The sequence below is a fragment of the Leopardus geoffroyi genome, chromosome D1 (genome assembly GCF_018350155.1).
Source record: "Leopardus geoffroyi isolate Oge1 chromosome D1, O.geoffroyi_Oge1_pat1.0, whole genome shotgun sequence".
In the NCBI taxonomy this organism is placed as follows: domain Eukaryota; kingdom Metazoa; phylum Chordata; class Mammalia; order Carnivora; family Felidae; genus Leopardus; species Leopardus geoffroyi.
Window position 1 is genome coordinate 27,085,967 of NC_059329.1, and position 27,743 is coordinate 27,113,709.

Sequence of the window (27,743 nt, forward strand, 5' to 3'; positions counted from 1 at the left end):
GTCTTTTAGGGGACTCTGTGATGAAGAAAACAGGAGGGACGTTGCAATGGGAGGGGTGAGGCGGGCCTAAGATGGGGAGGGGAGAAGAGGGGTCAACGGTGAGTCTTCATTCCCAGCTCCTGACCCTAACTGCCTTGAGATAAAGGCCTTGACCCAGGGAGCAGACAGATGTCTATCGTGACGGAAGTAACTGGTGTGTGGGGGCACTGGGGCATAACGCGAGGGCAAAATGCGAACCGAGACTATAAGCGTTGGTTTCTCTAGCCAGCCCACGCCTCCTGCCTCAGCTCAACGCCACTCCCTCCCCGCCAAGTGGCTCTTCGCTCTGGAGGCGGGACCGAGTTCTCCGGTGGCCCCTGGAGGGAGGTTCGGGCTGCAAGCTTTGGGAGGCTGGGAGGGGAGAGAGGGAGGGGCGCTGACTGGGCAGTCCAAAGAGGAGGGGGCCTTTAATAGGCTCGCCCAGCTCCTGGCTCTCAGCGCAGCGAGTGGCTGCGGTTCGAAGTGGCCCGGCACCTCCCTCTAGTTCTCGGCTGCAAATCTCTGTCCTTGCACTTGACAGCGATTGTACTTAAGCTCCCAGGGCGCGCTTTGCTTGGAAAGGCACAGGTAGGAGGCGCGGGCTGTTCGGTGCACGCTCACTGCTCTGGGAGGAGTCTCTCTCCCTTTGCTCTGCTTTCTGGGAGCTGCGGACTGCCCCGGAGCGTTGGTGGTTCCCGTGTGCCTGCTGCAAGGAGACTCGCCGGCGGCCGGGGAGCCGCGCCGAGCCCTTCTGAGAGTGCGGCAGTGCGCTGCCCGGCGCCATGCTTCTGCTGGGCATCTTAACCCTGGCTCTCGCCGGGGGACCCGCTGGCGGGGCAGAACCAGAGCAGGAGGTGGTGGTTCCCATTCGACTGGACCCGGACATCAATGGCCGCCACTACTACCGGAGGGGTCCCGAGGACTCCGGGCACCAGGGACTCATTTTTCAGATAACAGCATTTCAGGAGGACTTTTACCTACACTTAACTCCAGATGCTCAGTTCCTGGCGCCCGCCTTCGCCACTGAGCATCTGGGCGTCCCCCTCGCGGGACTCACCGGGAGCTCTGCAGACTTGCGACGTTGCTTCTACTCTGGGGACGTGAACGCCGAACCAGACTCCTTCGCCGCTGTGAGCCTGTGCGGGGGTCTACGCGGAGCTTTTGGCTACGGAGGCGCTGAGTATGTCATTAGCCCACTCCCCAACGCCAGCGCGCAGGCAGTGCAGCGCAACAGCCAGGGCGCACACCTCCTCCAGCGCCGGGGCTCCCCTGGCGGGCCACCCGGAGATCCCACCTCTCGCTGCGGGGTGGCCTCAGGCTGGAACCCCGCCATCCTGCGGGCGCTGGACCCTTATAAGCCGCGAGGGACCGGCTTAGGAGAGAGTCGCAGCCGTCGCAGGTCCGGGCGCGCCAAGCGCTTCGTGTCTATCCCGCGGTTCGTGGAGACACTGGTGGTGGCAGACGAGTCAATGGTGAAGTTCCACGGCGCGGACTTGGAGCATTACTTGCTGACGCTGCTGGCCACAGCGGCGCGACTCTACCGCCATCCCAGCATCCTCAACCCCATCACCATCGTTGTGGTCAAGGTGCTACTTCTCGGAGACCGCGACGCCGGGCCCAAGGTCACGAGCAACGCGGCCTTGACGCTGCGCAACTTCTGCGCCTGGCAGAAGAAGCTGAATAAAGTGAGTGACAAACACCCAGAGTACTGGGACACAGCCATCCTCTTCACCAGGCAGGTGAGTTAGATGATCTGTCACCTCTTTGGACCCAGATAACCCCATTTTCTTAGGGTCACCGTCCTTAGCTCTCCAAATGCCCTTTGTGCCAAGCAAGTGACCCCGGGTTAAAATTTTGTTGATCTCTCCCGTCTCCCACTTTGGTTCTAACAGGGACAGTCCGCTCCTGGGCTCCGTGGAGCTTCGGCTCACGTGCATCTGGATGCACGTGGGCTGTCGGAGGAGCGCCTGCTACTTCAGAAGGTGTTGGCCTGGCGTGGCCAATCAGCGCCTCCTAGATCAGGCGCGGAGGGGCCGGAACCCAGGAAGTTGCCGCCCCGGAGCCGCAGTGTGCCTCCAAGGCAGATAGGAGGCGCTCTGAGGATGGTGTTGGAGGGGTCGGGAAAGGTCCGCCCCTATTCAACCAGGGCGTCTAAATCCTTCCAGACAGCTCTTCTGAGGCTTCTTTTCCTTCTTGTGAAACTGGAAGGTGATGCAAGCGTTCCAGTTCGGAGCCTGGCTACATTTCTTCTGGGTAACATGTTCAGTTATCCTCTGTCCTGGGCCTGGAAAACCTGGATGGGGACGAAGGGAATCAATTGGGATATTTTGTGGGTTGAAATGAAAAAGACAGACTCAAGTACTGGGAGCATTCCGTCCTTCTTTGCTGCTTCTCCTGTGCCCTTGTGTGCTGGGCCTGCCTTCCATTTGAGGGGATTCCAGTCCATTCAGAGCAGGCCATCTAGTTCAAGCACCTGTTTGGAGGTTGGAGTTTCAAGTGGAGTTGCACTTGGAGCCGAGTTGGGAAAAATCTCTCAATTTTCCCATTTCCTTGTTGGCAGAGGGTGACCCATTTGCCCTGATGTGTGTTATGGAGCAGAGCAGCAGAGGTTACTTATGACACCGATTCACTGAAACTTCTGATGACCACACTTGACTGTAGGGCTCCAGTTTCTGCCCCTGGCAGTGTGCAGGTGGTGTGAGCTTAGTAAAGAGCATCTGGAGACCCCAGGTGCAGGACTGGCAAGGTACTGAGTGTTGGGAATGGAAAGATGGTCAGATCACAGAAGCACCTCTGCTCTTTGCTATGGCTTTATGAAAATTTACATTCACAGGTATTGTGGTGACTGGGTATGTTGAAGATTTTGGATTCTTGAAACTTCTCAGATTCATGGGACTGGGAGGAAGAGGGGCATCCAAGTGACCCGCTTCCTCTGATTTTGGGGATTGCAACTTGAATTGGTGCCATGCTCTTGTTTTGTTATTGTCATAACCACGTCATTCTGGGAATGGCACAGAATCCTTGGTTACCCATGGGGCTGTCACTCTCCACTGTTTCCAAAGGCCACTCAGAGCTGCACTGGCACACACCGGGCTGGAGCTAAAGTCTTCCACACTAACCCATTTGGCACCGCCTGTCCCCTCCTGGAATTGAACTTCCTCTTTTCCCAGCCTTCTCCTCCCACCACCTGGTTCCTCTAGGGAGGTCTTTGGCCTGAGTCTGTTTCCTTGCACTCATTCTTCCAATTGAGGTCTGTAGAGCTGCCACTGCCCAGCCCCTGCACACACTGTCTGAGTCATGGGGAAACTGCAGAGGAGGTGGCTTCGACCTCTGCACACAGACCAACTCGGCAGTCAGATTGCTGGGGGGAAAAAGCAAGGCCAAGAACAGGATATCTTAATGGGCAAAGCAGCTGTTGGCCCATCTGCTACCTGGGATGCCCCTGTGGAGGTCACTCAGTGCTTCTAACGTAACAGACCTCAGTCTCCACCGCTTTGTGGTTAGGTTGACTTTTGGAGCCAGCCCTAGAAAGAGGACTCCTGCTGGGAGTATGGGCCACATCATCAGAAGGATTCGCGTTTTAAAGAAGAAGCAATCAAGCAGCATGACAGCTTCTGTTTGTCAGTGGTGTCTAGACCCAGAGGCTATGCTAACCATGCATAATGGGTACAAGATGCATGGCCACTTGGGTCAGAAGCAGTGATGTGCAAGATGTGAATTTTGGAAGCTGTCTTTCTCTTAGGCTTCTAGAGGGCGAAGCCAGAAAGTGGGGAAGCTGTGTTGGCAGGACCAACATCCAGGTATGTGCTTAATGCTTTCGAGTAAACATCTCTGCCTCGCCTCCTTGCCAGCACAGACTTCAGGGCCTGCAGCATTCTCAGGGTCTTAGGAACTGCTCATTCCTGAATTCCCCTGGGGAAGGTACAGTATGTGGTGAGAACACGAGCCTGCAGCTGCTCTTTGTAGACAAAGGCAGATGTGGTCTCCGGGAACCTGGAGGAGTCTCCTGCTGCACTCCAACGCAAGAGAAACTTGTGTTTTACTTTGTAAGGTTTAGTAGTAATCCTTTAAGTCGGGTATGAACTTCCCTGATTATTGTAATGTTGGTGTAAGCAATGCTTTTTCAAACTAAAATATATATATAGGATATGCAGTAGGATTGCATATCTATCTATCTGTATCTATCTATCTATCTATCTATCTATCTATCTATCTGTATTTACAGTTGACCCTTGAACATGGGTTTGAACTGCATGGGTCCACTTACAGGTGGACTTTTTCCAGTACAGTATAGGACTCTAAATGGATTTTCTTTTATGATTTTCTTAATAACAATTTCTTTTCTCTAGCTTACTCTACTGTAAGAGTACAGTGTATAATACATATAGCATACAAAACATGTGTTAATTGACTGTTACTGGTATGTTTTGGTCAACGCTAGGGTATTTGTAGTTAAGTTTTTAGGGAGCCAAAAGTTATGTGTGGATTTTCGACTGCAATGGGGGTCAGTGCTTCTAACCCTCATATTGTGCAAGGGTCAATTGTATATGGTTTGTTTGGATAACAAGTTTTTAGAAATATGCTTATTTTGTTAATCGCCTTTGGTCTATAATGGATCTTGAACTGTCAGACATCTTTAGAGTCACCTATTCCTTGGTTCCCCCCAGAAAATTCTGAAAAATGGCTAGTGACTCTGATAGCACACAGGAAGGAAGCAGGGAAGGGTCAGTCTCCATCAGACTGTACTTCCTCCTATGAGGAAGAGGCAAGAACAGCACCTGTAGAGCTCCAGGTGCCAGGTACCTGAAGGGGGAACAGTGGGAGCATTGGGACTGATGGGCACCGGAGCACCCCCATTGACCCACTGTCAGAGTTGCTGTGCATGAAAACAAGTCTGGGCCCAGGCTATGGGGAGACGCTGCTGTCCTCTTGGCGGGCAGAGGGAGGGGTGTGGGGTGTTGAAATCAAAACACTGGAAAGACATGACCCAGGGAGGAGACTTTGCTGTGCGCAAAGGAGAAAAAAAGAATTGATCATACAACAAATATTTTGGCAATTTGAGGAGTTTTCTTAAAGATTCAGAGTCAGTTCATGGTCTTGGAGAAGGAGCGCACATTTGATTCTGCAAAGCAATCAGTCTCCAGACTCATAACAGCAGGGTGAGGTCAGCACGGGATTGGAACCAGGATCTGTGGAGAATTACAGCCAGTCTTTCTGGGTGGACATTCATTTCCGTGAGAAGACAAGTTTCAGTGGCTTCTTGTTGCCTTGGGCAGCAGGAATGAGGTATCTGGTGCTGGGGCTCAGTAGGATTGCATTTCTCTCAGTTTGCTCTCCCTTAACCTCCGATGCCTCTGCAATTTGGGTAACTTTGTGGCAGACTAGCTTTCGTGAATTTATTCTACGTTTCAAAAGTGCTTACTGAGCAGCTGTTATTTCCAGGTACTGTCCTGGGCTGTGGGGGTACAGATATTACGATGTGGCCTCTAGCTCTCAGGAATTCACTGGATATCTGGGAGCCTGACAAGGAAATAGCTCATTACACAAGGGTGTATTAAGTGCCATGGGGGAGGCATGAGCCCTCGGTTGGAAGTCCAGTGGGGGATTGTTCTTCTTGTGGCTAGAGCCAGGAAGGCCCTCTGAGGGAAGGGGACAAGGGACAGGTGGCAAGAAGGTATTGGGCTTGGGAGCTGGTGGTGATGGGAATGGAAACTTGTTCCTGTGTTGCAGGAGGCCCTCTTCTCCATTCCACCATCTGTTTTGCTATTTGTAACATTTTCTCCTTTGAACAGACTTTGTTTTTTAGGATTTGCAATTTGTGGTTTTTCTGCATGAGTATTCCTTCATTTACTTTATTTATTCTGTTGCACTTATTTTATTTTTATTATTATTTTTCAAATTTATTTATTTTGAGAGTAAGAGTGCACCAGTGGGGGAGGGGCAGAGAGAGAGAGACTCCCAAGCAGACTCCACACTGTCAACTCAGAGCCCCATGTGGGGCTCGAACTCATGAACCATGAGATAATGACCTGGGTGGAAGCTGTATGTTCAACCAACTGAGCTACCTGGGCGCCCCTATTCTGTTGCACTTAGTAGGACTGTATGCCGTTCCCTCCCCATCTCCCCTCACCATTTTTTCTATGCTCTTGTTTCTCCTCTTTTGAGATTCTCCAGGGCAGGCTGCTTGCCATTGTTCTCTTCTCTTCTGTTTCCTTCATTCATGTCCTCACCTTTCTGCCTCTTAGTCCCCAGCTTGGTGCTTACCTTGTTTTGGCCTTGAGTAGTACTATGTTTTATGGGGGCACATGCATGTATTCTATACTGTGTAGAGAGGAACAGCACTCTGGAGGCTCAGTTGAGATAGAGGCTAGTTCTTTCTATAATAAATGACTTGCCATATGGCAGTGAAATTTAGCGTTCAATTAAAAAAAGGTAATAAAATGATAACATGTATTTTACACATATCTCCTAATACAATAAAAAGAGTTATAGTTTTGTCAGAATCTTTTGGAATTTGGACCTTGGATGATATTAGCAAAGAGGGGTACCTGTAGCTTTGGTATTTAAGAGTTTGTTAATCTTTATCACTGAATGGAAACTGAACACTACTTCTGGGAGGGAGGAGGGAGGAGGGAGGAAGGGGAATAGGAGAGGAAGGAGTGGAATATGGTTGCTCCCAGACTTGGAAGGTGATTGTTCTTCTCCGTCCTTCTTTTACTTATACCAAATAAGGAAGCCTATATTAATAATGGAGGATGGGGGAGGAAGTTTGGAGGAAGGAGTGTGCACCAGAATCTTTTTTTTTTTTAATTTAAATTCCAGTTTGTTCACATAGAGTGTAATATTAATTTCATGTATATGAGTTAGTGATTCAGCACTTCATACAACCCCTGGTGCTCATCATGAGTGCACTCATTAATCACCATCACCTATTTAACCCATCCCCTCACACATCTCCCCTCTGGTAACCATCTATTTGTTCTCTATAGTTAAGAGTCTGTTTCTTGGTTTGTGTCTCTCTTTTTGATTGTTTGTTTTGTTTCTTAAATTCCACATATGAGTGAAATGATACGGTATTTGTCTTTTTCTGACTTATTTCACTTAGCATAATATTCTCTAGCTCCAACCATGTCATAAATGGCAAGATTTCATTCCTTTTGATGGCTGAGTAATATTCCATTGTATGTATATACCACATCCTCTTTATCCATTCATCAGTTGATGGGCACTTGGGCTGTTTCCATAATCTGGCTTTTGTAGATAATGCTGCTATAAACATCAGGAGGAATGTGCACCAGAATCTTCTTTCTTTTTCTTGAACGCTGGTTTAGACAGGAAGGCAAATGAGGTTTTCTCCCTCCTTTGGTCTTGCTGTCATCCTGTCTTTGAACTTCTTGGTAGATGTTTGTGCCACTCATGGTGCTTACCCACACCTTGCCTTGATGCCTGGTCTTGGCTGTGTGGCACAATGGAAAGAACATGGGCTTGGAGTCAAGCAGAGTTGAGTTTCAGTCCTGCCACTTGACTTTTAGCAGTGGTCATTGAACGAATCAGCCACCTGGACTCCATTTTCCTTATCCATAGAAGGATAATGATGATGACAATGGTACTGAACTTAAAGGCATTATCAAGGATAAGTTACTGGGTATTCCAGAATAGGCACCTGTTGTCATCACTACCTTTGTGGTCTGTCAGTATGTTTGTTGTTGTTGAATAATTATCTACAGATCCTTTGCCAGAACTTACACTTGGGATGGCCCTGTTTTAAAGCATTCTGTCTCATTGTACTTGTAAGTACACTTAATACATGTCTGTTTTTGTGTGAAAACTATGGACTCCGCACATTCCCACTGACTTGTAAACTCCTTGAAGCAAGGAGTGCTGATTTGTAGGGGCACATGAACCCCAATGTTTATAGCAGCACTATCAACAATAGCCAAATTATGGAAAGAGCCCAAATGTCCATCAACTGATGAATGGATAAAGAAGATGTGGTATATATACACAATGGAATACTACTCAGTGATGAAAAAGAATGAAATGTCACCATTTGCAACAGACATGGATAGAACTGGAGGGTATTATGCTAAGTGAAATAAGTCAGTCAGAAAAAGAGATATTGGGGGTGCCTGGGTGGCTCATTTGGTTAAGCAGCTGACTTCAGCTCAAGCCATGATCTTCAGTTTGTGAGTTCAAGCCCTCATTGGGCTCTGTGCTGACAGCTCGGAGCCTGGGGCTTGCTTCAGATTCTGTATATCCCTCTCTGTGTCCTCCTCGTTCTCTGTCTCTGTCTCTCTCTCTCAAAAATAAATAAACATTAAAAAATTAAAAAAAAAGAAAAAGATATCTTATGTTTTCATTCATATGTGGAATTTGAGAAACTTAACAGACCCCAGGGGAAGGGATGGAGAATTATTTTAAAAAATAATAAATGAATCTAAAAAATAAATAAATGAATCTAAAAAAAAAAAAAAGACTTTTTTGTGTCTTTGTAGCCCCTCCAGTGGGCCGTGCATGCTGCCGTTGTTCAGTATGTATTCATGGGAGGAAGGCACTGATACTAGTGAAAGGAGTGTGTGTAGCTCTGGGTGCTTAGGTAGCTCACCTCCCTTCCTGGGGATCATTAACTCAGTGTTTTCAGCTGTCAGGCTGCAGGGTTGGGAGGGGTCAGGTTCTTCTGGCATTTCGTGTTGGCTCTTTGCCATCAGCTTTTGCCCTGGAGAAAGGAGAGGCCCCAGCAGGGAGCCAGCAGACAGGGTGCATAGGAGGGACGGGGTCAGTGTGTCAGTGCAGGTGTGGGGCAAGGAGCCAGGAGCTTGCTCAACCAGGAAAGGGGTGCAGGCGCTGCTCTAATAGCACTCTTGGCAGTCAATCCTGTCATTCCCCTCTCCCCAGGCCTCTCCCAGGCCTCTCCCTCTTCAGTGGCCAACCTGTGCTTTGGGGGCTGAGGGTATGGGCTGGAAAGTCTTGCCATCTTGAGATTCCCCAGCCCCTTCATCTCTGGAAGCAGTACTGATGTGAGGGAAGCATTCAGCTCTCAGGCGGCACTTCTGGATTTCAGTCTTCACTCTGCCCCTCCCTTCCTGTCTGACCTTGGGCTCACTGATCCTGGGCTAGTAACTTACCTTCTCTGAGCCTCATATGTAAAATGGGGCCTGACAATGGCATCTCCCTCATAAAGCTGTTGTACAGATTCAAGAACTAATACAGGAAAGCTCTTAGAACAGTGTCTGGCACCTGGTAGCAGCTCAGTGTCAGCTATTAACATTGTATTCGATATGTATCCTCTCTTGAACTGATGATTTCCAGAAAAAGCTTGGTCTTCCTGCATGCTTTGGATTTCTCTTATTCTTGTCTTAGTTACCTTGGTCTCCCACTGTAACACCATTTTGTACATCTTGAGGAATTAATATTCTAGCGAAACCCACTCTGCTGATAGATGTTTCCAGAGTGGGTTCTCTTCTTCACCAGGCATCCCTAGTCCCATTGCCCAGACACCCAGAATTGCTATATTTTTTCCCCTTCTTCTAGCAAAGCAAGGCCCTCCCATGCTTAGGGATTACAAACAGAGGTAGATTTGGGGTTGGATGAGGAAATACAGAGATGCACGCCAGAGATTCAGATGGGAAACAAGTTAAAGGCACAATATTAATACAAGCACTGGGTGGTTTTCAACAGTACTTATGCTATCCTAACTAGAGTGCTGTGGTTCAGACCAAAGACCCCTGCTGGCCTTGGTGTCAAAAGGGTTCAGTAGCTCATTCTTTAGTTAATAGCTGTATGGCTTTGGGTGAGTTCATGGAGCTTCAGTTTCCTCATCTACAGAGTGAGAGGTTGACTCCCAAGTTGTGTGAGTATAATACTTGGAAGCTGCGGTGTGGCCATGAATATAAGCACTGGCCCACATGCTTACGAGTTCATAATGAGTAGGAAGTTGGCTGCATGAGAACACATATCTTCTGCTGCATTAAAAAAAAAGTTAATGTGCTTGATTTTTGTGGGTCCTCCACCCCGTACTGCTGGAAAATATGAGCATCTCAGTATGTGGCTGGGGAAATGAGAGGAGGTGGGAAGGAAGGCCACAAGGAGTTGTGGTGAGGCGTGGAGGGAGTGGGCATGGTAAATGTGGATTGGGCCACTGCAAGGTGCTTGCTTTCAAGTCATGGCTCTCCAATCCTAAATTATTTTATGAAAAGGTACAGTGTGAAAACAATAACCTGGGAAGACCAGGGTCTTGGCCAAGATGATTCTTGGGTCATCTGGAACAGCAGCTGTAGCTTCAAGGAGAAATGGCAAATTACCAGAAATAGTGAGGCAGGTAGGGGCTGGGTGGGATGTGCCTCCACCCTCCAGGCAGAAGGAACCAGAACAGTTTCTATTTCTGGAGACAAGGGCCTGAGCTGAAGAGGTTAAGGCAATTTGAGTGCATCTGAGTTCATTCCAGAAGGGTGGAGACATTCAGTGCCACAAATGAGGCACTACTGAGCCCTGCACACCTGCCTGTAGGCGTTCAAAGAACTAAGATCCCGCAATTCTTCATTTGAGTCCCTGGCTGGGGGAAGAGGGCCAAGCAGAGCCCCTGACCCCAAACAGCTGCATCTTCCCACAATGAAGACACTGGTTACTGCAAGCCTGCTGCTCTCAGCTACACCCTGACCCTCAGGAAATCTGCCGGCTCCTTCCTTGTTCCTCTTGTTTGATCCAGGGAAACCGGGATTTCTTGATGGAAAGAACAGGTTGCTCCTGGCCAGGAAGGGTCTGCAGCTGCATGTCTATGCTCCAGAGAGAATCCACCCTCCCGGAGAAGAATGGAGGCCTTTTTTTTGGCTTTAAGGACCTTCCAGCGGCAGAGGCGGGCTGCTGGGCAGTGGAGCTCCAGTGGCTGCTTAGACCCCAGTCTGAGCTGTCAGTCTGGTCTCACCATTTCTGCTGAGCAGAGCAGCAGATGGGATTCTGAATGTCCACATGGGTGACCTTCACTTTTCTGGGAGTTCGTTTCATGGATTAGTAGACAAGATCATCCTTAGGGTTCTTTCCATTCTAGAAGTCTATCATTGTATGTGTTCCTTTCATAACCTACAGGGCCAGAAGGGGCTGAGCACCCTGGGATCAGGGAAGGAGCAGAGGAGACTGAGGCCTGAGGAGAGAAGTGACCTGCCCCAAAACACACATCTACTTAGCGGTGGGGCCAGGGCCAGAGTCTAGGCTTTTCCATTCTTGTTCCCATGCCTTTTCTCTTACACAAAGCCCGCAGTGAGTGTGCATGGTGGCCCCAGGATGGTGTCATGTTTGTCCTACAGGCTCTCCCTATGGGCTGTGACCACTAGACGAGAATTTTCAGAGACCCCTGCCTTAGCGGGGAGGCTGTACTATAGTGTCTAGGGATGAATGGGCCCAGCCCCCTCCCCCTTCCATGCCTCTGTGCAAACCTCTGTTCTTTCCTTCTTTGTCCCCTGCCTTCTTCTCCCTCCATTCTCAAGCTGATCCGTGTGACCCTGCCCTGTTCCTCAGCAGTTGTGTTCCTTAAACTGCTTGTCAGGTGAACTTCCCCTCCCAGGTTTTGATAGCAGTTCTCTTCTAGGTCTCGGAACTCTGAAGGAAGGAGAACTTTCTGGAAGAGTGAGCCTTTGGAAAGGGAAGAGTACTTGGAAGAGAGGGAGTTTGAGGTTCACCCTGAAGGGTTCCAAGAAACGGCAGACATGCCACATGTGAGCCCAGGACAGCAGATCAAGGCCAGGCATCCACCGCTCATTGTTGACCTGTGTATTCTGGAGTCTGATTACCCTCCCAGTTCTTTGGCCAGAGTTAACGCTCATTAGGAGGTGTGACTATCACCTGACCGTGGGAAGCCAAGTTTGACTGCTCAGGTGGTAAACTTTGGAAGGCTCTGGATTAAATTTTGCTGATTTTCTGTACTATGACCACTTTTCCTCCTATGCCTCCTGGCCCCACTAACTCTGCTGCCCAGCTGTTCCCCACCATCAGCATGTGCATGCACACGCACGTGCACAGAGCCCTAAAGAGAAATAAGATTGAGAACAGCTCTGGGTGTGTTTATGTGAATGCCTTGGCTACCATGGAGAACACACACCACTCTTTCTCCTGGGAATTCACTTAGGAGCTGCTGACCAATCAGCTGTGACATGGTGCAAAGAATGCTGGTACCAGTCGTACAGACCCCAGTGCACATCTCTGCTCTGTGACCTGGGCCTCTCTGAGCGTCAGCTTCCTTGCCTGTGGAAGGTGATAATAGCAGTCATTCTTCCAGCGGGATGTTGTGAGGATTAAGTAAGGTCATGCACGTTAAGTACACACACGATGTCAGCATTTAATAAATCATCGCCATGATTAACTGTGAGCATGGGCCTCAGTTTTCACCTTTGACAAATAGATATAATGATGTATCTGCCTCCTAACACTCTCTGGGGGATTAAAATGAGATGATACATGTAATAGTTTCTTGTAAACTGTGAATGAAGACAAGGATGTAATGGAAAGAATACCGGTATCACTGATTCAACAGTGTCTTCTCTATTGTGATTAAGTATCTTGTCCTGTTTCCAACTCCTGGGCTCTTAATATATGTAGGTGCATTGATGGCTCAATAAGTTTATTAAGATATCCATCCCCAGAAGTGCTTCCCATCAGGGTTGTTGCAGGAAGTCCTAGTTTCTTTCTATTTTTTTTTTTTTCAACGTTTATTTATTTTTGGGACAGAGAGAGACAGAGCATGAACGGGGGAGGGGCAGAGAGAGAGGGAGACACAGAATCGGAAACAGGCTCCAGGCTCTGAGCCATCAGCCCAGAGCCCGACGCGGGGCTCAAACTCACGGACCGCGAGATCGTGACCTGGCTGAAGTCGGACGCTCAACCGACTGAGCCACCCAGGCGCCCCGGAAGTCCTAGTTTCTGATGCAGGTTTCAGTACAAAAAAGAGGGACTGTCTTAGGTGGCAGTTCATTTATTTTTTGTTCCTAGCGGCCGCTGAGCCAGTGGTCCCCTTGAACTTCTGCAGCCAGTTGAGCTATGTCTGGATAGGAGACTGTATCTGCCTCATTCTGCCTCCTCCCAATTCAAGGAAGCCAAATCTCTGGCTTGGGCGGGTCCTTGGCCCATGACACTTTGGCTGAGAATCTAAGCTTAATTCACGGTTGTCCAGTCACTCTGCAAGGACCGAGACTGCTCAGAACTGACTCTGGATGAGGAACACACTTGCCTTCCACTCCCACCTGCCTCAGTTATCCATGACTGGAACCTCACCATTTTCTGGTTCGGAAGTCTGTCTCTATATAAAGCAATGACCTTGTAGTTTAATTTTGTACCTCCTAATTTCCTCCCACAGGATCTCTATGAGTAGGATTTGGGCACAATCTTCTCAGTGAGCCATAGGGCTTTCTTCCTGATGCTTCCTCCCTCAGTCTGGGTTGATTCTATGTGTAGCCCTGCAACCCTCTGAGAGAAAGGACCTGTCTAGGAAGGTGCTGGACTTCGTTAGACTGGGAGTTGGGATGAGCTGAGCATCCCATAGGATGCCTTTCTTTCCTCCAGGCTCCTTCTGTACCCCATCCTAATTTCTGCCTGGCTTCTTGCTTCTCCCCCACCCTGGCAGGACCTGTGTGGGGCCACCACCTGTGACACGCTGGGCATGGCTGATGTGGGCACTATGTGCGACCCCAAGAGAAGTTGTTCTGTGATCGAGGATGATGGGCTTCCATCAGCCTTCACCACTGCCCATGAGCTGGGTAAGGTTGGAGGGTACTCTTGGGTACAGGGAGGAGAGCTCCCCTCTGGGGTCCTTTTGGGTTTGCCCTGGGTGCTTTGGTTAGGGGGTAGACATCTGTCTTTGCTTCCTCATGTCCTGAAGCTTTAGGGATCCTTTCTTAGGGTCAGAGTCTGCCTTAGCAATCGCTTGGTTTTATTTTTTCTGATTGCCCCAGCCCAGTTGGCCAGCAATATTGTCTGACTCAGCAGTCAGAGTATCTCATCAATTAAGCATGAAGGGGAGAATATATTAGATAACACTGCTGCTCTCATTGAGCCCACAGCCTGATGGACAGGACAGAGAACACAAGAACACTATCTTAACATTTGCAAAGTAGTCAGTCTATCACTAGGAAGAAATGACCAGCCTGAAAATTGCTGACATGGGCTCTTTAGCTTCCTCAGCTGAACCGCCCTCCCCTCCCCTCCGCCCTGCTGCTTTAAAACTGCATAGCCCACATCCTTCTGCCCTCTGAGTCCTCTTGCCTCACCCCACAGGCCACGTGTTCAACATGCCCCATGACAATGTGAAAGTGTGTGAGGAGGTGTTTGGGAAACTCCGAGCCAACCACATGATGTCCCCAACACTCATCCAGATTGACCGTGCCAACCCCTGGTCAGCCTGCAGTGCTGCCATCGTCACTGACTTCCTGGACAGTGGGCATGGTAAGCCAGGGTGACAGAGGAGGGACTTCGGGGTTGTCACTGGAGTGACTGCTCACTACCTCTCTGCACCTGTCCTCTGTTACCTAAGGTGTGCATGAGCCCAAAGAGTTGGGCTCTCAAGGGAGTCCATTCCACTGGCTCTTGCTTCAATGTCTCCCTATCATTCAGACTCACGGCTGGCTGAGCTCACCTTTCTCAACTCATCTTTGATGAATGTCCTTGGCTCCCTGTAGGTGACTGCCTCCTGGATCAACCCAGCAAGCCCATCTCCCTGCCTGAGGACCTACCGGGTGCCAGCTACAGCCTGAGCCAGCAGTGTGAGCTTGCCTTTGGTGTGGGCTCGAAGCCCTGTCCCTACATGCAGTACTGCACCAAACTGTGGTGCACTGGCAAGGCGAAGGGGCAGATGGTGTGCCAGACCCGCCACTTCCCCTGGGCAGATGGCACCAGCTGTGGCGAGGGCAAGTTCTGCCTCAAGGGGACCTGTGTGGAGAGACACAACCTCCATAAGTATAGGGTGAGTGTGCTGGAGCTGAGCGGGAGGCAGGGGGTGGACTTGGAGGCCTCCAGCGGGAACAGGTTTGCTGTGTAGCCATAATTGTGTCACATTGCTGCACTGTGCCTCCATTTACCTGTCTGTGGTCCTATCCCCTTCTTGACTCTAAGCCTGGAGGCAAGAGATATGGTAGGTCAGAGAACTTGGCGAGGCCTCAGACATGTGAGGAAAGTCTTTCATGTGGAATAAGGGGTTCCAGCCCTGAGTTCTGTGCCTCATCCTACCTGGGGAGGAGTGAGCACTGAACCCAAAGCCAATCACTAGATATTTGGCATTCCTCACTTGTTGGCTCCTTCCAGCCTCCCCTTATCAGCTATTTCTTTTTCTTATGATAATGATGACTAAATTTATTGAGCACTCACTCTAAATTCTTTATTTAAACTTTTTAATGTTTATTTTATTTTTGAGAGAGAGAGAGGGAGAGGGAGACAGACAGACAGACAGACTGTGGGTGGGGGAGGGGCAGAAAGAGAGGGAAACACAGAATCTGAAGCAGGCTCCAGGCTCTGGGCTGTCAGCACAGAGCCCAACACAGGGCTCGAACCTGTGAACTGCAAGATCATGACCTGAGCTGAAGTCAGACACTCAACTGACTGAGCCACCCAGGTGTCCCTATCATCTATTTCTGAGTGTGTTCTGTTTCCAGGGAGCTCTGGGCCAGAGGCGAACCAGGCTCAGAACTGAAAGGAAACAGACCTTTGGGCAAGCTTCAGTAATTTGCTACATTCCAAACCAAGTTTCTGTCGTGATTGTTTTTTGAAGCTGAGACATAACTGAGCAAAAGTTATTTTTTTCATGGTAAAAAGAATAACAGTTGAATAAGAACAATTTTTAAACCCCACATATTCTCTGAATATAATAAAAACTTTATATTCTTCTGGTCTGGGGGTGGGGTCACAAAGGGATTGGGACTTTGTCGGACAGGAATAAGCAGTCCATCCTCTTTCTGGATCCTGGAGATGATGGTCCCTTCCCCATCCTTGTCTTGGATGCAGAGGGCCTTGTCTTAGGGTTTTATGTACAGGGGGGCAATATAATACAAAAGCATTTGCCAGCACTTTATCAGTTGCCCTGAGCTGGGTTTGGTACACAATTATGTAAAATCTTGTTCTATGTTTTGGGAACATATATTTAATTAAGGCTTTGGCCATTTATTAGGCATCATCCCACTGTATTCAGAGAACTATGTGAGGTACTGTGTGGTGGTCAGTGAAAGAAATAAAACATGGGTTGTGTCTCAGTGGGCTCACAGTCTAGTGGGGAAGCTAGAAATTTCACTGTAATTCAAGACCCAGAGAGGCATGTATTCAGTGTTAAGACAGAAGTGTGAAAACGTGTCATGGAATAAGGAATGAGAGATTAATGATGACTGGGGGGGGGGTCTGAAAAAACTTTGGCAAGGAGGTTGGATTTGGAGAGGGACTTGAGGAATGAGTAGGGTCTCAACAGGCAGAGATGAGCAAAGTCAGGGAGGTGGGGCAAGCTGGAGGGGTGGACAGGCCAGAGCTATATAGGAAACATCTTTGGGGGTGTGGTTTGGGGCTAGTCTGGGGTTGCCTTGACCACCAGAAGGTCCCAAGGACAGGCCAGCCATGGCCAGCTCCTTCTCTTGGGAAGAGGAGTCTGGAGGATAAAGATGTTGCCCAAGAGGATACTGGATATAGGAAATGTGATCTGAGAAGGCAGTATTTCCACATGCTTTCTGGAATTCTCAGTCCATCAACAGCAACATCCACCATATCCTCAGTCTCTTTTCTGGACATTCCCTTCACCACCCTGGCCCTTCACAAAGGACACTGCCCTAATCAGCCGAGGTCAAAGCACAAAGCTTATCTTACTGATCACACAGCCCCAGTGCTGCCCTGGGATCTCATTTGCAAGAATCACACTCTGACTACCAAGGCCCTGTTGTCCAGCCCTCTAGTTTTGGACTCCAGCAATTCTTCAGTCCCACCTGCTCTTCCTGTGCCCTCACCAACCTCCTTCTTGAGCTGCAATTCCGTGGTCCATTGTTAAAATCACTCCTTCATGTACACTCGTGGCTCCCATGCCCCTGCCTCTCTCTGTCGTACTCGCTAGGATAAACCACTGTCCTGGTGGAATCCAACTGTCACTCAACTGTGCAGGTGGAGGTGAGTGCGGCTGGAGAAAGACATAGAACCATGCTCAGTGGGTTCAGCTTAAACTAATGGCCTGACAACTTAGGGGGGCCTGCAATGTTGCTCAGGAGTCATATGGTATTTTATTTCCTTTACTGCATTCGTCCTCCCAACATCCTACACGATTATGTCACACCTTCGCCTCTCTCTGCCATTACCAACCCTTTCTCTTCATTTCCACTTTTGCCAGTGGCCTTTCTTCCCATCTCACTAATAAAAAAACAAGCAATCAAGTAATCAGAAGAGAACTTCCACCAACTCCCACCACCACATCTGCTGTCTGTCCTGCTTCTGTGCTTGTAATCTCTACCTTTCCTCCTTTGCTATGGATGAGCTGCCCACATTCTCATATGGGGCCTGGCGGTGCAGTGTTTTGCGCTTAGGATAGTATCCCCTCTATTCAAGGAAAATGCTCCATAAATTCTTCCGTCTCTCTCCTGCAGTGTCAGATTTCTCCTCTCTTGAGTTGAATTATTTCTATCAGGATACAAACTTGCTATAATTCCTCCCATCTTAAATAAAACTTCTCCTGATCCTACTTCCTCTCCATAAATCAAAATCTATCTCTCTGACTCCCTTTACCACAAGGTTCCTGGAAAGAGTGGTATGAAATTTCTCTCTCCAGTTCCTGTCTTGCCATTTTTCTCTGGAGTCCATTCCAATCTGGCTTTCAGTCCCACTATTCCTCTAAAAATAACTCTAACTAAGGTCGCCAAATGGCCTCTACACTGCTTAAGGCAGTGATTGATTACCATCCTCATATTGTCTGACCTGTTAGCAACATTTGACACAGCTGATCACTCTCTCCCCTGGGAACACAGGTTCGTGTCTTGGTTTCCCTTCTCCCTACTGGCTGCCCCTTCTGGTCCCCTTCACTGGCTCTTCCTCATATTCTTGTTTTTCCGTGTTGGGCATTCCAGCTTTCAGTCCTTAGTTCTCCTCACTATCCACACTGACTTCTTAGGTGATTCATTTAGGCCAATGGCTTTAAGTACCATTTACACTGATACATTGAAGACTCCCAGATGTGTATCTCCAGCTCAGACCTCTGTCCTGATCTACAGACTCGCATGCCTTGCTGAATCTTGATTTCTCCATTCAGATAGGCATCCTAAACATAACATCTGTAAAACCAAGCTCCTGATCATCTGTCCTGAACTTGCTTTGGCAACTCCATCTTCCCGTTGCTCATGCCAACCCTCTGTTCTCTCACACCCGCCCATCTACTATTTCAGCAATTCCTGTTGATTCTATCTTCAAAATAGATGCAGAATTGAACTATTTTTCCCACCTTATCTGCTTCCACCCTGTGCCAAGCTACTGTCAACTCCCCCTTGGATTCTTGCTCTTGGCACCCTAGCTGATCTCCTTGCTGCTGGTCTTACACCTCACAGACTGTTCCCAACATAGCGGCCAGAGGGGTCCTTTAAAATGTAAGTCAGGTCATGCCACATGCTCAGAACCCTTCAGGGACTTTACTCCGTGTGCTCTGGACAAGTGAGTCCTCTCTCTGCCTATACCTCCTGTTTCTCTTGCTCATGTGATGCTGGAGCACTCCAGGCCCGTCCCTCCTTAGGGTCTTTGCGTTGCTCCCTCTGCCTAGAATGCTCTTTCCCTCCTATCTGCACAACTCCCTCCTGTACTTCCTTCAGGCATCTGCACCACCGTCACCTCTGCAGTGAAGTCTCCATGACCCCCTGTAATGGAGAGCAGCCCACCTCACCAAGGCCCTCCCCACCGCTCTCTCCCCAGTGCCTGCATTTAACCGCTTCTGACACTATATGCCCAGGCCTATTTTTATTGTCTATCTTCCCCTGCTGGGATGCAGTCATTTTTAGGGCAGGGATTTGATGCACACAGCGTTGACATGGAGTAAGAACTCAACAGGTTTTTGGTGAATGAGTGGCACATGGCAGGAGTGTTTCCTGTGAGATGAATGTTTTCTGTAGGAACAGGGTGGAAAAAGTGATGCAAGTTTAAAAACAACGACACAACAGCATCATCTCAGAAGCTGCAGAGACAGTGTTAAGTACTGAAGGAAAACTGGAGAAAATGAGGTGTATACACAGACTCTTCAGTTTATTAGTGGTCATGTCAGGCCTTTGAGAGAGCAGCTTCCCAGGTGTGATGGGGACAAAACCCATATTACAAGGCACCGAGGAGGGAGGAGGTGGAAGGAGCGAATGTAGAGACTCTTAGGAAGTGAAAGGCCAGGAGGAGGTGGGGTGCTAGTTGCAGGAGGAGGCGGGGCTAACAGCAAGTAATTCTTTCACTGGATGAGAGACATGTTGACTCAGTGAAGCAAAAGCTATAGGACAGAAGGGCAGATAGAATAACTATGCTGCATATGCCTAAGTTAAAGTATTTAGATTACATGCAGCCAGTTCCTGATTAGCTCCATGTGGGTTAGTCACTTTGGATGATGTATGAGAGCATTTTAATCCCAGGCTTGTACAACTAGGCCACTTTCTTTGTTGCCCAACTGATGTGTGTTCAGGGGATGAAAACTCGCTTTACTGGCATCCTAAGAAAAACAATAATGAAGACTATACCGTTTCTTTCCCCTCTCCACCCTCTTGAAAAATGAAACAACACTGCATAGTTCACCCTGAAGCCAAACAAAGTTTTGGGATTGCTTTGTAGTCTCCTGTCTTCATTTCCTCTGAGCACAAATGTTAGAACCTCTTGCAGTGAAACTTTCTCAATTTCAGCCCGATTGAGCTTAAGATCTGCTTAAGTCTGGTTTGGAGAGGAGTCTGGATTATGGATCATTTATAAATAAAAATATTCAAGTATCTATGGCAACAAGGTTTTCTGGCAAGACTGGGGGCCCGCCCCTGCCTTAGATTTAGAGACTCTTGTCAATACGCTAAGAGTAGGTAAGGAGAAACCCATCTTGCTCGGTGGCCAACACAGTGCTAGGAATTTTCACACACGATGTATCATTTAAATCTGTCTGATCTCACACCTGAGTATTACTGGTCCCATTTTTGCTAATGAAGCACCTTAAATTTAAGGAGGTTTCACCCCTTGCTCAAGACCACCCATGTGGTGAGGGCAGAGATGATGACAGAACTTGGCTATCTGACCCCATAGCCCAAAGGGGCTTGTCTTCTGAGTGGCCTCATTTATAACTAGGTGCAGTTGGCATTTGTTACTGACCAGGTTGAAGTGTTCTGTGGGCGCTGTGTGGACCCTGACCATTTGCTTGTCATTTTCCCCTTATGATCCACAGTGGACTTCATTCCAGTGGGACGGGATGGAATGGTGGGGGCTGTACCCATGTAGCTGTTCTGCAGGCTCCCGGTGTGCATCCGGCCACTGCAGGAGTATGACGGACTCTTTCTCATAGGTGGACGGTTCCTGGGCCAAATGGGAGCCCTACGGCCCCTGCTCACGCACCTGCGGGGGGGGCGTGCAGCTGGCCCGGAGGCAGTGCAGCAACCCCACCCCTGCCAATGGGGGCAAATACTGCGAGGGGGTGAGGGTGAAATACCGATCCTGCAACCTGGAGCCCTGCCCCAGCTCAGGTGAGGAGGGGAGGGCAGTGTTGGCCTGTGCCTGGGGACATCGAGGCTGGAGGGCACCCCTCCCTCATCCTCCACACTCTGGATACTTCATGGCTGCAGATTGACAGCAGTCAAGATTCTATCCCCTAGGACAAAGTCTGGAAGTGCAGAGGAGCAGATTCCTCTTGGGATCATTTCTTCCCCACTCCCCTTGGGCGGGGGTGTTTTCTTCCCCCTACTTAGGCTGGGGGGCTAAGTGGCCCAAGAGAGTGACACACTAGATGTCCTCTTAGTTAATTAAGTCTCGCAAGCCCATCACTCATAAGCAGGGACTCTTTATCCAGGGTCCATGAGCTTGGAGGGGAGAAAATTACATCTCTATTTTTACTAGCCTTTTTAAATTTAAAATTTATCATTCCCTTCAGTGAGTAGTTTAGTATAGTTTTTACTAATCTTTCTATCTAAAATTATTATTTCTTTTAATTAGCAAACTGCAATGCTAGTGGCACTACCCGCGACTTTGTCCCCAGTAGAGATCTTGGATATGTTCATATGACATTTCAGTTATTGCCATTTCTCAGAATGCCATTTCTTCTCATCACTACTTAAAAATGACGGTGGTTATTAGACTCATTATTGAATCTTGTTATGTATTGGGCTAACAAGGAGCACACATATCACAAATATGTTTTGATATATATTGATAGTTGTATATCAGTATAATTAGTATTATTTGTCGTTGATGTAATTTATTTTATTCATGTCATAACATTCTGAAAATAGTTTCAGAAGACTCCTGAAGGATTGTGTAGCCCCAAACTGTTTAGGGTGTCTGTTATGGAGGGAACTGAAGGCAGCCCATTGCTTGGGGGTTGTGTGATTGGCTGTGACCTGCATCCTTTGGTCCTAGCCTGCTTTAGTTCTTTGAGAAGGGATGAGGATAACTCAGATGAGGGTAAGAGGTGTTGAAGGCCACAGGCGCTGAGCACCCTGGGGAGGAGGGCTCTCTCTCCCCCATCACTCCTCCCTTTAGCTTCCTGCCTGTGCTTCCTCCCTCCTCAGCTTCCGGCAAGAGCTTCCGGGAGGAGCAGTGTGAGGCTTTCAATGGCTACAACCATAGCACCAACCGGCTCACTCTTGCCGTGGCATGGGTGCCCAAGTACTCAGGTGTTTCTCCCCGGGACAAGTGCAAGCTCATCTGCCGAGCCAATGGCACCGGCTACTTCTATGTGTTGGCACCCAAGGTGAGTGAGCATGGGGCAGGAAACCAAAGCAGAGACAAAGTCTTTGGGATGCATCTGGCTGAACTGCCCTTCTTTCCTTTTCTCCCTTTCCTGGGGGCACTGCAGGTGGTGGATGGTACACCATGTACTCCTGACTCCACCTCGGTCTGTGTCCAAGGCAAGTGCATCAAGGCTGGCTGTGATGGGAACCTGGGCTCCAAGAAGAAATTCGACAAGTGTGGGGTGTGCGGGGGCGACAATAAGAGCTGTAAGAAGGTGACAGGCCTCTTCACCAAGCCCATGTGAGTTCTGGGTCCTGGAGCAGGGGGAGGAGGGCTGAGTGCAGCTGCCCCCAGGTGGTGGAAACTTGGGTTAGACTGGGGTAAATGGGCTGTGCCGTTGGTGTAGGGGCCACTCAGACTCTTCTGGGAGTATGATATTCAGCCAGCCAGCCAGGCAATTGACAGAGATGAATGCTTGAGGAGTCCACCACTGAAAAGGAGATGATATTTAGGGAGATGGCAGAGAAACATTAGAGTCTATCTAGAGTTCTAGAGTAAGACTGGCCAGTGTTCAGATCTCAGTTACCCATTTTCTGGATGATCTTGAACATGTGACAACGTCTCTGGAATTCTGGATTTCCTCACTTGTATAGTGGGCCTGACATGAATATATTTCCTATTGTGCTATTGTGAAGATTAAGGGTGTTACTCTAAGTAAAATGCTCAGTGTAGTACTTGGTGCATAATAAATGCTCACCAAATGTTCATGATGATGATCACAAAACACAAAACATGCCTGGGGACAAAATGTGACAGCCTGCCCATCTCCCGGAGCCTGAGGCCCTGGCCTCAGGGATGAGATTGAGGTGAGAATGGCAATAAACGGCAGAGTGAGTGGCTAGGACTGATCGATTCCCTCTTCCTGGGAGATGTGTACAGGGTCAGCTGAAGAAATGTCTCTAAGCCTCTTCTATTCCCACCTCCAGAGCCCGGCTTTCTGAAGTCCAGCAGGTTCCCTTTTATTTTCAGGGGGAATGTGCTCCTTTGGAAAGTCCTGCCTCAGGTTCTGGAAGGAGCTGGAGCAAGCGGAGTCCCTGAGCTCTCAGTTGAGCAAGGCTATGGTTGGCTCTGAAAAGTTGGGAGGCCAGGTGCTATGATAGAAAGGCCTAGATGGCTGTCCAGGAGCCTCAGCTGCCTCTTCTGGACACAGTGCCCTCTGCTGGGCCTGTAGGTGGGCAAGTTTTCTGGGAACAGGCGGCACTGCAGGTGGGTGGTGTTCACAGGGATCTGCAGGGGGTGACCAAGTGGAGAATTAAAGGTAAACACCCCCAGACTTGCTTCACTGGCTAAATGGCAGGCACTCCTTTCATGGACTAGTGGAGCTGGAAGGAGCCTTAGATATCATCTAGTTTGACCCCCTCACTGTATGGGTGAGGACGCTGGAACCCAGAGAGACTGATTTGTCTGAGCCACCAAGGAGGTGGTGTCCAAGCCAGGGCTTCATCTGGGTGCCCGACTCCAGGGCCAGTGTGTCTCATTACGTCTAGCCCCAGCCTTGGGCTCAGGGACTGAAGCCTTGTCTTCTGTTCCTCCTCCACCTCCTCCTCCTTCTCACAGTTAGTATGCATTGAGTGCTTACTGGATGACAGGCACTGTGCCATAGGCTCTAGGTGCTTTAATGAGGTATGTGTGATTATGATCTCCATTTCACAGATGAGGCAACTGACAAGCTAAGTGACTTATCCCAGGCCAACAGCTAAGCCAGTGATAGGGATGGGTCTGGCTCCAAAACCTGTGCTTTACTTCTGCCCTAGAATTCATCACCATGTAGGGGTGTCTGGGTGGCTCAGTCGGGGAAGCATCCGACTCTTGATCTCAGCTCAGGTCATGATCTCTCATGGTTTGTGAGATTGAGCCCCACGTTGGGCTTTGTGCTGACAGTTTGGAGCCTGCTTGGGATTCTCTCTCTTTATGCCCCCCCCCCCCTTAAAATAAAGACATATGAAAAAAAATTTAAAATAAAAGAATTCACCACAGTATAAATATCCTGAATAAAAAAGGCCACAGGGTGGTACAGCCAGTGTATGTAGCTTCAGATGATGTGGTGACAATCTGAGGTACTGCCTTCCAGTTTGTGTGCCCCCCCTGACCTTCCGTGCTGTGGTTGAGCAGTCTCTGCCATCTTGGTGACCTCCTGCAGGGGTTGTGAAAGGGGCATCAGCTATGACTTTAGAGGGGGATGAGGGCATTATGTCCAGGCAGGTGTCTAATGTATGATCCCCTTTCTCACCACAGGCATGGCTACAATTTTGTGGTGGCCATCCCTGCGGGTGCCTCGAGTATCGACATCCGCCAGCGTGGCTACAAGGGGCTGATTGGAGATGACAACTACCTGGCCCTGAAGAATAGCCAGGGAAAGTACCTGCTCAATGGGCACTTCGTGGTTTCGGCCGTGGAGCGGGACCTGGTGGTGAAGGGCAGCCTACTGCGCTATAGCGGCACGGGGACCGCGGTGGAGAGCCTGCAGGCCTCCCGGCCCATCCTGGAGCCCCTGACCGTGGAGGTCCTCTCTGTGGGCAAGATGACGCCACCCCGGGTCCGCTACTCCTTCTATCTGCCCAAGGAGCCTCGGGAAGACAAGGCCTCTCACCCCAAGGACCCCCGGGGCCCCTCTGTGCTCCACAACAGTGTCCTCAGCCTCTCCAATCAGGTGGAGCAGCAGGGCGACAGGCCCCCTGCACGCTGGGTGGCAGGCAGCTGGGGGCCTTGCTCTGCAAGCTGTGGCAGTGGCCTGCAGAAGCGGGCGGTCGACTGTCGTGGTCCCCCAGGGCTGCATGTGGCATCTGCCTGTGATGCAGCCTATCGGCCGGTGGAAACGAGAGTCTGTGGGGAGCCCTGCCCGACCTGGGAGCTGGGTGCCTGGTCGCCTTGCTCCAAGAGCTGCGGCCGGGGATTTAAGAGGCGTCCACTCAAGTGTTTGGGCCCTGGAGGGCGGCTGCTGGCTCGGGACCAGTGCAACCTGCGCCGGAAGCCCCAGGAGCTGGACTTCTGTATCTTGAGGCCATGCTGAATAAGACTGTCCTTTTCTCCTTCTTACTCTCTGCCCAGTTGGTGCTGCCAGTGTTCTGACCAGCTGGAGCCGTGGGCAGAGGGCAGTGGCTGGGGGTCCATGCCATGACGTCACCCACTTCCAGGGACAAGGACCAGGGACAGGGGTGAGAGGTCCCCTCCTCCTCCCTGGCCTCGGTGGGGGAAGCCAAGTGACTAATGCACAGTCTACCTCACGCCGGGCTCCTCCAGGGCCCAGTCTCTGGGAGAGGCTGAGAGGTGCGGGCACTGGGTAGAGGCGCCGGGGCCCGGTTTCCAAGGGACCTGGAGGATGGGCACCTCCCAGGAAGAACTTCAGGGACCTTGGCCCCCATCAGGGAGGCCACAGGCTGCTGGAAGAGCCATGGCCCAGCAGCTTGGCACCCTCAGGTGGCCCCGGGGGGCTCTAAGCCGTTTCTGAACAGGCAGGTTTTGATGGTGCTGTCAGCCCACCTTTTCTTTCTGACTGACAAGGACTGAATAATGAAAAATGGCTGGGGTGGGCAAAAACTGGTGGGAGAGTGGGATTAGGTATAACTGGAGCCTGGGCCACCCCGTTTGGGAAGAGGTATATGTGTAGGGGGAGTCTGGAGGTTTCTCATCGGTTTTCTACTCCTGGCCCTCCCTCAAGAGCCACCCACCTCTTCTCACTGTGTTGTCTATGACATCAGGCTGGTGGGAGGGCTTCCAAGTACATGCCCTCTGACACATTGCATATAGATATAGGAAGCCAATAGGGAGCCTACTGCCTTCTTCAAGAGGGATCTGACCATTAAAATAAAATACAAGTGATGATGGATTCTGTGGTAAAGCACGGAGTTTGAAGAGTGATGTAGGGGGTTCTGTATCACTGGTGGCTGGGCTTGAACTTACGGCGCACAACACCCTGGGATGGGGAGGAGGAGGCCCCAGTTCAGATGGCTTCTTCCTCCAGAGAGGCAGGTATAAATAGGGCTGCTACCTTAGCTCTGTGTTGCCTCAGAGAACCTTCAGAGTGGCCATGGTCTTGTCCCCACTAAGAAGGGCGTGGGAAATGCACAGAGGGCTAGGTGCTGAACATCCAAATGCCTGCAGGTTGGTTTTCATCTGGCCAGCTACATATGGTCTGGCTTTGGGCACATCACATGACATTGCAGTTGGATAGTGGGGTTCACTGTTTGCTACCTCAGGCTATGCTCTCTGGGAACCAACATTTGTCCCTCCCCAGGGGCAGTGGTGACCCTGGTGCTTCCAGCAGACCTGGCTGTTGTCCTCCATAGACTGAGCTGTCCAGACACAAAGATGATTGTGTGGTGCATTGTGTCCTGCTCCTCATAGCCCAGCCAACCACCCACTGGTGTTCCAAATATGAAGACAGGATCTCTCTCCTCAAGTGCCTTGGGGACAGGTTTCAGGTGACACCAAGAATCAATAATCTGACCCAGAAGCCCTTGGCAGCCACAATGGGAACTCTTGTCTATACTGGAAACATGTTGGGGATATAGATACCAGGGTGTTTCCTATAGCTCCACATGGGAAGATGTTTTGGAGTTAGCAGTCTTTGGTTAAGCAGGGTATTTCTTGAAGGTGCAGCTGCTCCAGCATGTACATGGGGGATTCTGCTTCTGAGTCAGGTAATATATACTGGACTTTAGCAAGGTGACATCAGAGCAAGTATCTTCCCTGGGAAAGGGGTTCATTCCTTTTATTTGGCATCCCCTAATAGCCAGAACCCACAAACCAGCCATCCAGGCAAGCCTCTGGGATGGTTTTCCAAATTCCAGCCTAACCCCAGGCTGAGCCCTTGAACAGCGCTCCCCCAGAGGGGCTGAGGGCATGTGGATTTCTGAGGCAGGGCTGCAGTCACTTCTGAAGACTGAAGTGAGGAGGAATCTTCCCCCCTGCATGGGTGAACACTGTGGGGCTGCAGCATCAAAGGGAACCCAGGGCTCTAGGGCAGATGTGGACCCCCACTAGCCGACGATAGCACTGCACCCTGTGCTTGGTGCACCCATCCTTGGTGAGGAGGTGGTGGCACAGGGGCTGTGCAGAATGGGCAGGGGAATGGGGTGGGAGGGAAGGGAGCTGCCATCAGTGGGGGTGACTGGCCCCCTAGCAGAGCAGCTTTACAAATTATTTCAAGGAGGGACAACTTACCTTGTTCCTGACACAAGCTGGGTCTCAGTGCTTTTTTCTGTTGTGATGTCTTTCTTCTTCCTTTTTTTTTTTTTTTTCTTTTTAAAATAAGTATGACCAAGACAACTTGGGAGGTTTGTCTTATCCTTGACCATTTTGCTAATCCAACCATGCTCTCCAAGGCTGAGCAGAGACAAGCCTCAAGGTATAGGTTTCTGGTGATGGGATAAAAAAAAAAATTAAGGTGGTATCTCATGTCTGTGGAAGAGGAGGGAGATTCTGTGGGCTCCAGAAACTTCTTCCATGGGGTGTGGACCAGTAAGGATCTGGGCTCTGGAGCCCCCTGCCTCCTCTGCCCTTTGTGTGCACTGACTAGAGGAGTCCAACCTTGTGAACCTTGCTGTGCTGGAGTAGAGGGCTGGGTGAGCTGGGGGGCTTGGTTGTTCCCAGCCCGGGAGTTGGCTCCCAAAGGCACTAGACACTGTCACTTACAGAGCCCCCTTTGTGTTTGGTTCTTTTGCATTCCACGTGCTGCAGAAGGATGGAAGGACCTGGGTACTGGCTAGGCTGTGTATACTGTGTATACATGGGAGCTGGCTGCTGCAGGGACGACAGCCTGCTCCTAATAAAGTTGTAAGTATTTAAAA

General features: G+C 49.8%; 1 protein-coding gene across 1 annotated transcript; it reads left to right on the plus strand.

The window, feature by feature from the left end:
* Nucleotides 1-433: 433 nt before the first annotated feature.
* On the plus strand, nt 434-27,743 carry ADAMTS15 (ADAM metallopeptidase with thrombospondin type 1 motif 15). Its single transcript, XM_045483486.1, has 8 exons — nt 434-1,757; nt 13,628-13,760; nt 14,278-14,445; nt 14,679-14,962; nt 20,513-20,690; nt 21,732-21,913; nt 22,019-22,194; nt 24,190-27,743. The coding sequence occupies exons 1-8, from the start codon at nt 801-803 to the stop codon at nt 24,962-24,964; spliced, it is 2,853 nt and encodes a 950-aa protein (XP_045339442.1). The 5' UTR covers nt 434-800; the 3' UTR covers nt 24,965-27,743.

What these genes read in the sequence shown, in the direction of transcription:
- ADAMTS15 (XM_045483486.1), top strand. Translation starts at nt 801, where the DNA reads ATGCTTCTGCTGGGCATCTTAACCCTGGCTCTCGCCGGGGGACCCGCT. An exon ending in CCATCCTCTTCACCAGGCAG is followed by an intron (nt 1,758 to 13,627) that starts GTGAGTTAGATG and finishes CCACCCTGGCAG; the next exon opens with GACCTGTGTGGGGCCACCAC. An exon ending in GGCCTCTTCACCAAGCCCAT is followed by an intron (nt 22,195 to 24,189) that starts GTGAGTTCTGGG and finishes TTCTCACCACAG; the next exon opens with GCATGGCTACAATTTTGTGG.